Here is a 10,432-nt window from a genome sequence, read left to right as displayed (position 1 = left end):
AATCTATGAATTTTATTTTAAAATTTTGTTTTAAAATTATTTTTCCTTCTCTAGTATAAAGTATTAAAATTATTCTTTATATATACATATATATATATATATATATATATATAAAAGATTATATCATAACTAATACTATATATCAATGGAATTCATTTTGTTAACTACAATGTTATCTTCAATTACTTTTTGCAACATAAGGTACAAATATTATTAATAAGTTTATATATATATATATATATATATATATATACTTCACCCACACTATGCACCAAACATAAAATGAATTTCAAGAATCTATGTATATAGTTTAAAAAATTAAGATAAAAAATGAAGGTCTTATGTAAGACCTCTAACATTACATTTCTTATATAAATGCTGTAATCTATTGTGTGATTAAGATAGTGTTTCAGCTTATAAATAAGAACTCTAACTAACAAACTTTTGAAAAATAACGTATTTTTTTCAATGAAAATTTCAATGCTTTCCGACACACACAATACAATGAATAAAATATAAACATTATCTTATATTATCAATAGTATCTGGTAATCTATTACTAATCTTCATATGTGAATCTTACAAGCAAAATTAAGAAGTTAAAAAATAGAGGCAAACAACAATCCCAGCTATTTTCACTTACCGATTACACAAATTCATAAACATTGTCGAAGTACATCACCCACAAGTATAAGCTTGGCTGTGTTGGATATAAGTAATAATCTCTTGTTCTTCATGCGGTCATTCCTGCAACATGAGGAGAAATGACGTATTGGCAACTAATTCAGAAGATAGCAATTGCAGTTAACCATCAGCAGTTTCTCTTGGATTCCTCAGACAATATTATAATGTGCATACAACGTCAATTTGGAGTGCTCTAAAGTTGAAGGCTCCCACAGCTTGTGAGGATTCTGTGTGCCGCATTGGAGCATTTATTGAACCTTCATGAACCGCTTAACTTTGACGAAATCTGATTGAATTGGAGAACAATTTGAACAACTCAGAAAATAAATCACACCGAGGTATGGATACTAAGCAGCAAGTGCATAGTGGTACTTTAAGAAGGTGATCAGGCCGATAGGATGGGCAACTAAACTGTTTTTCATTAAGTTTGTTGTGAATGAAAACCATTTCGTCCATGAATGTTCGAAGTTGCATTCCTTACCTTTCTGCACCTTGCCTTGATTTCTGATTCACATCTTTGAGGGCAAAAAGGTTCGGCGTAATCTCAGGACACAAGGAAACTCAGCATTGAACAAGTGTCAGAAATTAGTGGTTTACAAAAAATCTAAGAATCCAACGTCCCCTGCAGCATTAAATTATTCCATTAGTTGCCGACATGAGGCAAATTAATTGTAGAAGCTCTCTCTTCTTTCTGTCATTTCTTGATCTGACGCCACTAGATGTTTGTCCCATTTGTTATTGTGAAATCACTATTGCCCATCGCCTCCTTAAAACAAAATAAAAATTACATCTCACCACCACATGAATCGAATTCTGCGGTCAAACATGAATCTTACTGAAGCTCCACTAACATACACAACCACAATGAAAATTCATACTCACTGGGTTGCGGCAAGAGCAGCACAGAAGCTTAAGCAACTAACCATCGCCCCAGGGTCACACGCAAGCTTCGTGCACAGCATTGCATTGCATATTACGGCTGCTGTTGTCGAACACGTATTGGACCACAAGGACAGATCCAGCCCAACAATAAAAGCTCGACACCGCCAAGGATTCCCGCGTTGAGAGTGTGATAACCAACCTGGTCTATCTTTAAATACACGTAAAATCTTTCCATCCAGCGAAATCCACACCTCCTAACCAATCACTCAAAACATCAATAACGCACTCGGCGGAAAAAAGCCCCGTCCATCAGGTAAGTCTGGATCGAACCCATTAACAGACTGTCTGAGGTGGCATTGCCTGTGGGGCCGGGCAGAGGCAAGCCCACAGCCAGAGCACACAGAGCACCATGAATCCTCACCCAACAGCACCAGCTCCCAGAGCGACGAGCTCATGCAGCAGCTATTTCCAGCTCGCCGAGTTTTCAACATAAAGAACCCAAAAAAAAAAAAAAAAAATGCACAGCTTTGTCTCGTCCGACTTGTGGGAACTTTTCCGCTTCCAATTTTGCGTGGCTTCGCCGTGAATTCAGTCAACGCAGGTCTCGCTTTTTAAACAGATTGGAGCTCGACAGCGACCCACATACTCTCCCTGAACAGAGAAAAAATAAATAAATAAATAAATTGTACCCATGCTCGAAATTATTAAACAAAAACCCATAAAAAAGTGAAGGGGCATCGTTGGTGAGAGCTTTTTTCAACGCAGATCCCTCACCAAACATCTCAAACTTGCGCGTAGAAAAAAACAGCGTCCCGCGCCGTCGCGAGATCTCTCGCTCTCTCTCTCTCTCTCTCTCTCTCACCGTTTCGGTCATTAGCAGATGCCAACTTATCCAAAATTAAGGCCGCGCTGATCAGAGCCCCGATTGGTCCAGTCTGAAAAGTCCCATCATATATCCCCACCCTCCACCGTCCCATCACGGCTCGCCACGTGTCTCCCCTCCACCCGGCCGGTTCCAGTTGTGCCCCCAGCCCGCGATATTAGCTCTGCCCGTGGCCTAATTTCATCTCCTCTCGTAAAGCCGAAAACGGCGCCACAAGAAAGGGCCCCTCGAGGCTCTCAGACGATTGGTTTTCATATTCCTTTTAATTGGCGTGGGTCTTATTTAGATTGTCTATAACGTGAGAGAATCCAGCCCCTTTGGAACAGACAGAGGAACGTCTGTGGGAACGACGGTACCCGCACCGCGTTCATCCGTCGAGTGTCGATGTTTTTCATCGATCTGGATGAATACTTCGGCTTCCCAAAGATTATATGGATAGTTTGGTCGTTCTAATTTAGCTTGCTGACCTCACTTAGAAATCATCTCTTACTTTTTTCTTTAAGAACCTAGCTTCCCTTATGAATCTCGCTTCTGACCTAACGCCCATATATATATATATATATACATATATATTTCTCAAACCCTATTTTTAATAAAGCAAAAGGTCTCCTACAATCACCAGAAAGCTTGGTTATTTATCCAAAATTGGTGAGGTCACTTTTTAAGTGTTTGATTAATGCCCAAAGGACTTCTGCCCCATTGGAGCCCTCAATGGGCTACACTCTTTGTCACCTTGACGGAGTCCTCACGGGACTCCAGGCTGCACAAAACCCCCGGTACCCATGAATTTTTACCGGCTTTTAACTTTCCTCTGAAAAGGTTCGACCCACTTTCTTTTTTTAACTATTTTTCCAATTGCGAAACGATTTTTTTGTGTTAATGTGAGGATGACGTGGCAGTCTGTACGGCATTAGTAAGACATAGACTTTCTTTAAAGCAAAATTTTGATTTGTTTAAAATAATAATAAGTAAATCATTGTTTTTATAGCATGAACTTAAGTGTGGGTTACATGAACATCCGGTTTTTTGTGTACTTAAAATGTGTACATTATATGGGAACTGGGTGTAGAAATGGAGAGTTGATGTGGAAGTGGTGATGGGACGGTCTTACAAGGGGCAGCTAATACCTTTGAAGTATTGAAGGCTTGCCTTTAAGGTATTACAGTGCAAGTCCCATCTCTCTTGTTGGCTCGTAAATAATAATAAATAAAGGGGAATGGTAAATAGTCTCAGGTTTTTATTCACTCGACCTACCTACCAATGAAGAAGAATATGGTTATCACAATGAATGTGGTTGGTTTTCATTGGTTTCAAATCTAGTAGTGGGGAAATGAATCTACAAGTTTTTTTTTCTTTTCATGATGGCTAAGATAGGTTGGTCAATTTTGTAAAAGCCTGGGTCAATTTAACATTTTGCTAAATAAATATAATGTTATCATGAAAAGTGGCACCATGTCCAAAATACTGAAAGGTAGGATTCACATTGTATGCAGATGTGTGTGTACACGCGTATATGAATTTTATATAATTTTTATACAACAAATAAATAATTCAACGTGATTGTGTATTGTATGTATAAGTATTAATTCATGTATATGTACACTCCAGTCCTTTATATAACTGTAGTTGATGGAGTTAAACTGCTTTTAAAACATTTCAACCCTTAGTTAAACATTGACTCCGCTCAATCTGGACCCTGCATGCCAAGAAGTTTTGAGATAATCTTACAGATAGAATATAATTCCTCAATAAGCTTGTGAAACCCAATAATCCCAATCACGAGATAAATCATATTTTAAGCTATCTTGATTTTATTTTATATTATTATTGTTATTGTTTTAAAACATGTGTTACATTTTATTTAATTTATTTCCATGTTCGTTTTTATTTAATTCAAATCAAGTTGTTCTTAACCTAAACTCTCACACACATATGCACAGAAATTGCCAAAAAAGTGCATGTTGACAATGTAATATATATGTATATGGTTATAATCTTTTGTACCAAGGCAGGAACATTCTTGTGTACAATATACATATTTTACTAGTGACCTCACCAATTTTGGATAAATAACCCTATTTGCAATTTTCGCAACACATTTTTTCAAACTAGAAAATCAAAAAAACTTGATTAGTTCACGAAGGCGAAGGCATTAGGAATGGGTGACATTTTCCTGTATGCCCCGAAGTCTGATAAAGGGGCTGTGTGAAGACGCTCCCCCCCCATACTCTTGTGCTGCGGAGTGGTCCACTCTTGTGATCAGCCCCCCTGGTGCCAGCAGCTTCTGAGTGCCGCCGCAACGCAGAAAGGAAAATCCATCAGAGTGGACCTCACCGATCGATTCCTCCGCCGCTCGTCGCGCTCACCTCCAGCCCCATTCGAATCCCCGTTTAGTAAGTTGCTTTTTCACTGGAGGATCAATCCCAGTTCAAACGCACCGCAATTCCCTCGCTCGGTGGGTTTTGAATCGTCTTCGTCGTCGTCGTCGTCATCGTCTTCTTCTTCTCCTTCAACTCCGTCTCAGTCGCGGCCTTCGAAGCCTAGTCAATGTTCCCATCCTGTGTGCCTGCCTACAAGGCCCTGCTGACGCACGCCCGCTGTCTATTCGCAATCACATCCCTCTCGCGCGCGCTTAGAATTTCAAGTCCTAGCCCCAACTCGGGAGATGTGCATTCGTGTTAATGTCATTCTGACTTTCGCGACGATCCCCATTGCGAGCTCCCTTCTCACTTTTGGCGAGGACGGCGATAAGAGCCACCACGGTGGCGAGGGGTAGGGCCTGCGAGCAGTGGAATAGTGGGTTGTTGATCAATTAATGCAGCACACCGCGTGCGTCAACGATGAGGAATTCGTTCGGGGTACGGGTGCAGGGGTGTGTTAGTGGAGAGGTTGCCATGGCCCTAGCCGGTGTAAGAGTTGGCTTTCTATGATTGATCGATCGGAGTGTGTTGGTTTGTAGTGGGGCTTCGAGATTTCGCAGGCTGAGTACCGTGAGGTGGTGCTCGAAGGGGTGCTGGAGACAGGTATTGGTTAATGGGTCGTACTTGCATTGGTGGCTGGCGCCAGAAGCTCAGGATCTTAGAGTGGGGCGGGTGCTGTACCCATGCTGGCTGGTCTGTGCTTTTGTGTGTACTTCCATTAGGGGTGAAGAAATGGCAGCTTGACGAGTAAGTGCGATTTTACAACATTAACGTGCACAGGCCCGTTATCCGAATGATATCGAAGTAAGTACCGAATGATTCTTGGTATACAGTGCAGCCACAGGTCATCACTGTTTCGCTGTATGGGGATTGAGAACACTGATTGCTCGAAGCTTGTTGGGCAGTTCCTACTCTTGCATCAGCAATCTTTCGATGAGAAGTTCCGGTTATCTATCAGAAAGTAAGGCTCCGCGCGATCAAACGCAAGAAAGGGACGCTTGCGGAAGGCAAGCAAGAGAGACGTTGAAGTTACCCGTGTTTTCAAATTAGTTTAGGCGTTGGAAGTGCATTCTCGTCGCCATTATTTCGTTGTTTAGTGCTTAGCAGCCATTATTGTGTAGCGAGTGAATGATGAGCTGCGTTGTGATTCCACACTGAAGCTTGTGTACATGGGATCGACAAGACACTTGATGGGATCACGATCGCTCTGATTGCAGCAATATAATTCAGGAGTGTTCCCTCCATGTGAGAATCTAAACAGAAGGTTGTCGACGGCCCAGAAGCTCATATATCTCGACTTATATTTATTTCACTTATTTTTTGGACTGTCGTTAGGTCCATGGTTCAGACAGGGTATTCAATAGAAAGCTTCGATCGGGCTTGACGTTGCGCAGCGAGAGAGAGAGAGAGAGAGAGAGAGAGAGAGAGAGATCGCCGATTGCGATTTAAATTCCAACGAGCTGACTGACTTTCTAAAATGGCTATCATGACACGGCACGCAGTCGAGGCCTTCCCATCTGTTGATGCCCTTTGTGTGGGCGCACGGTGCTCCCATGTTCGAAGCAATCGGTCATTCCTCGATGTCGACAGCCCCCGGTACCGACCACAAAGCCATGGTTCAAGCCCCGTCAAGAAGAAAGCTAGCGCTCGTACGAGCTCCTTTGAAAAAAAGGGCCAGACCTGGTTAGTCCATTATCCTTGACAACAAATGCTTCCTGTCTGCACACACATCCCCCCTCCTCTAGAAATCTCTAGGGGTCTAGAGGTTTCTTATGAATTGCGAATTTCGAGCGGAATTCGGCTTTGAGTATACTTTGTGGAAAGGATGCTCCTACACCTGTTGTGAAGTGTGTAACGCTCAGCACCACTGCCTACTGTCTGTGATTAGTTCTCACGACTGGTCATCTCGATACCTATCTTGAGTTTTTCTGGTTAGCTATGAAAATGCGAGTATGTCGCAATCGTGAACATTCGAGTCGTGTCGACAGTTTAGAGCCGTGGTGTCGTTGAAATCGAGTAGATTCCTGCTTCAACACTCGGGTTTTAGCCATAGCTGCCTCTTTTTACCTCGCCAGCAGCGGCGACTGCGTCTTCTTTCTGAAGTTCTGACACGGATTATGCTTCGGTGCAGGGTTGCAGCCAAAATGTTGCAGAGCGACCTTCTGGTGGAGGTCGCCGACATGAGCTTCCATCTACACAAGGTAATTCCCTGAAAATATATATTTTTTTAAATCTATTGAATGGTAATGGTTGGGACACCGTTAATTTATTCCACCACCCTTGAAGGAGGACGAAATCTCAATCCGAATTACTGCTCCTTCTGTTTGAGACAGAAACACCCAGTGTTAGGCTTGTGTTGTGTTGAAATTTGCTGTGGAGCTGCGGTATGACGAAGGAGGCAGCTGCGGTTTTTCTCTGTTTCACTGAGCACTAAGCAAATGTTTATATCCGTGTGTTTGTTGGCGCGCAGTTTCCACTATTGTCCAGAAGTGGCCGACTGAACCACCTGGTGTTCGAATCACGTGACACTGAGAAAGATCAAATCAAGTTAGACAATATGCCAGGGGGTCCGGCGGCGTTCGAGCTGGCAGTGAAGTTCTGCTATGGGATTCCTATCGTGATCACTAGTGTCAATGTAGTTGCTCTTCGTTGTGCTGCTGAGTATCTAGAAATGACCGAGGACCTGGAAGTGGATAATCTCGTCTCAAAGACCGAGGATTTTTTAAACTCCGAAGTTCTTACCTCTTGGACAGATTCTATCACAGTGTTGAGAGCATGTGAGAAATTATCACCCTGGGCGGAAAAGTTACAAATTGTCAAGAAGTGTAGCGAGTCCATTGCGTGGAAGGCTTGTACTGACCCGCGCGGAATCAGATGGTCTTACTCCAGTGCTGGTGAATCACCCAACCTTTCTCCAAGATTGAATGGATCAGCAAAGAGTAGTACTTCATCGAGAGGCATTCCTCAAGACTGGTGGTTTGCGGACGTTGCCGAACTCAATTTGAAGAGCTTCAAGGTGGTCATGAATGCAATCAAAGCGAAGGGAATGAGACATGACGTGATGGGATCAGCTGTTGTCTACTATGCTTATAGATGGCTGCCAGGTCTGACTGCTTTAGATAACCCGGTGTCGCCTCTGTTGAGAGAAAGCTCGCCCACGACGGATAAAAAGAAGAACAAGGTCTCCTTCACATACAAGAGGGAAAGTGGACATGGTGAAAGTCAAGGCTCAAGTCTCACGAACGATGTAAATGGAGATGTGGCATCTCAAGTTTTGGAGAGAGAGTTTCTAGAAGGAATAGTAGAAGTCTTACCTCCCCAGAAAGATTCGGTGCCAGTAAGTTGTTTGCTGAGGTTGCTGCGACTCTCTATCTTGCTGGATGTGAGTCTTGGCTGTAGGAAAGAGCTCGAGGCAAGGTCTGGAGCGCAGCTGGATCAAGCTACTCTCAGCGACCTCTTAATTCCATCTTGTGCTTACCGAAGTGACACGGTGTACGATGTTGGAGCTGTTCATCGGTGCTTGGACCACTTCTTAGTCCAGGTACTGATTCTTGAGCTCAAAACGTAATCGGCACACTAATGGTGTTTGTATTCTGATATTCAAGTTCTATAGAATCGGTAATGTTGGACGTAGTGAACGTAGACACGCTGCCCAGATTTTTGGACACTGAGAATATCTATTGAAGTGCTTAGACTTAAGCAGTGTGTTAACATTTTTCACCTTAGAATGATGTGATGCTTATTCCCTGATTTTTAACTGATGATTAATGTTTTTTTTCTTATTGCAGGACCATATTCAAACAATCTCCCAGAAGGAAGTCCCCACAAGCTCGGGTAGAGACAAGAATGGCGACGTCTGCGATTGCTCCCATCTGAGACCAGTTGTCGGTCCCCATGCTGCGAAGATGAAAGTGGCCAAGCTCATAGACAGCTACCTCGCAGAAATCGCGCGGGATGGCAATCTGACGTTCTCAAAGTTTCAAGCACTTGCTGAGGCACTACCAGACTTTTCACGAACTACGGATGATGGCTTGTACCGCGCAATTGACACATTCCTCAAGGTATCTTGTGTTTTGTGTCCTTATATGTTCCACGCATGGACATGAAAAATATGCATGCATGCTAATATTTTCATGTCACACCTACACATACTCATCATTATAAAAACTAAGAGTTCATTTTCTCGTGCAGGAGCATCCAAGTTTAAGCGAACATGAGCGGAAAAAGCTTTGTCGTATGATGGACTGTCAACGGCTTTCTCTAGAAGCGTGCATGCATGCGGCACAAAATGAGCGCCTCCCTCTCAGAATAGTTGTCCAAGTAGAACCCTCACTCTCAACCCTCAACAGTCGTAGTATTTACAATGCATCCACTACCTACAACTTTGTGTAACGAAATAACGAAGTCTAATTTTTAACGCTGCTCACGTCTCTTAGAAGTGAAAGATGATGCTGAAAGAACTTAATATTTGTTCGGCAGGTACTATTCAGTGAGCAATTAAAATTACGAAACGCAATCTCCAGTACCACTCCAGCACGTCCAGAGCGAATCCCAGAATCTCCTCTGCACCAAGGATCGGCCTCTGGCTCTGCCCCCCCCGTAGTCAGACCCATTATTCCCATTCGAGACGCAACTAACTCCCAGATGAATATTAGAGCTCTTCAACATGATGTCATGTTTATGAAGGCAAAGTTTGCAGAGCTTCAGAGGGATTACACGCAAGTAACTCAACAGGTACACTTCATCTCCTGCGCCAACTTTGTTCAAAAGCTCTTTTCCTTAAATATTTTGGGGATACATACCGCAATTCTAAGAGATGAACGGTCACCTTGTGGATGTGCCTGCAGGTGGAAAAGCTAACTAAACAAAAAGGCTCATGGGTGAAGCGTCTGTTTCATTCAAAGGACCATGCAGAGACGACGCCTTCGCCGTGGCACCCACGATGGAGTCGGGCGTGGAGAAATTCCATCTCCTAGTTTCTAATTCGTAATTCGTGGCAACGGATGCTTTGTATAATTCGCTTGTTCAGTATCCGGTGCTGCTTCCAACGCCACGAAGGAGGATGAAGGTGGTTTCGGAGAACTTTTAAAGAAAGGGAACAGTGAATGAGGCCGACCGCTGACGCACTGGACCAACATGTCGGAGTTGAGGTGCCGTGGGCGCAGGCTGCATGGAAGAGGGAAGAGGACGGTAGAGACGGTAGAAGCAGCGAGCCCTCGGCATGAAGGACCAACATGGGAGCTGCGGAGTTTCTGGCCCAGCAGAACAGAGGGATTTGCGGTAGGGGAGGAGGGGGGACAATCTGAATGAACAATCTGTACATTATTTGACTATTTTGTATAAATGGCGAAGGGTTGCAAGCAACTGGGAAATTGGCGCCAGGTCTAGCGCGCCTGGTTGACAGCTCTGTATCGTGTGTGTGTGTGTGTGTGTATGTATCTGTGTGTGTATATGTGTGTGTGTGTATGTGTGTGTATGTGTGTGTGTATGTGTGTGTATGTATGTGTGTGTGTATGTGTGTGTGTGTGTATGTGTGTGTGTGTGTGTATGTATCTGTATGTAT

At 43.3% G+C, this 10,432-nt stretch overlaps 1 protein-coding gene and 1 long non-coding RNA gene across 2 annotated transcripts; one reads left to right on the top strand and one right to left on the bottom strand.

The window, feature by feature from the left end:
• Window positions 1–283: 283 nt before the first annotated feature.
• Window positions 284–2,584, bottom strand: LOC112293848 (uncharacterized). The gene is made up of 3 exons (XR_002973125.3): window positions 2,341–2,584; window positions 1,166–2,217; window positions 284–747 (listed from the first exon to the last, which is right to left on the bottom strand). It is a non-coding gene; the product is annotated as an uncharacterized LOC112293848 (long non-coding RNA).
• A 2,412-nt stretch (window positions 2,585–4,996) lies between these two features.
• Window positions 4,997–10,233, top strand: LOC112293137 (root phototropism protein 3). The gene is made up of 7 exons (XM_024542266.3): window positions 4,997–6,552; window positions 7,001–7,070; window positions 7,340–8,410; window positions 8,658–8,930; window positions 9,061–9,189; window positions 9,349–9,603; window positions 9,717–10,233. Exons 1-7 carry the CDS (start codon window positions 6,347–6,349, stop codon window positions 9,843–9,845), a joined length of 2,133 nt encoding a protein of 710 aa, XP_024398034.1. The 5' UTR covers window positions 4,997–6,346; the 3' UTR covers window positions 9,846–10,233.
• The last annotated feature ends 199 nt before the right edge of the window (window positions 10,234–10,432 follow it).

The sequence above is a fragment of the Physcomitrium patens genome, chromosome 16 (genome assembly GCF_059467195.1).
Source record: "Physcomitrium patens ecotype Gransden chromosome 16, ASM5946719v1, whole genome shotgun sequence".
Taxonomy (NCBI): Eukaryota; Viridiplantae; Streptophyta; class Bryopsida; order Funariales; family Funariaceae; genus Physcomitrium; species Physcomitrium patens.
Note: the sequence above shows the minus strand (reverse complement) of the source record. Positions and strands in the feature narration are given on the sequence as shown.

Excerpts from the sequence above, each read along its gene's own strand:
- LOC112293137 (XM_024542266.3), top strand. The coding sequence starts at position 6,347 with ATGGCTATCATGACACGGCACGCAGTCGAGGCCTTCCCATCTGTTGAT. Across the intron at positions 7,071-7,339 it reads TGAGCTTCCATCTACACAAG|TTTCCACTATTGTCCAGAAG; the intron begins GTAATTCCCTGA and ends GTTGGCGCGCAG. Across the intron at positions 9,604-9,716 it reads ACACGCAAGTAACTCAACAG|GTGGAAAAGCTAACTAAACA; the intron begins GTACACTTCATC and ends ATGTGCCTGCAG.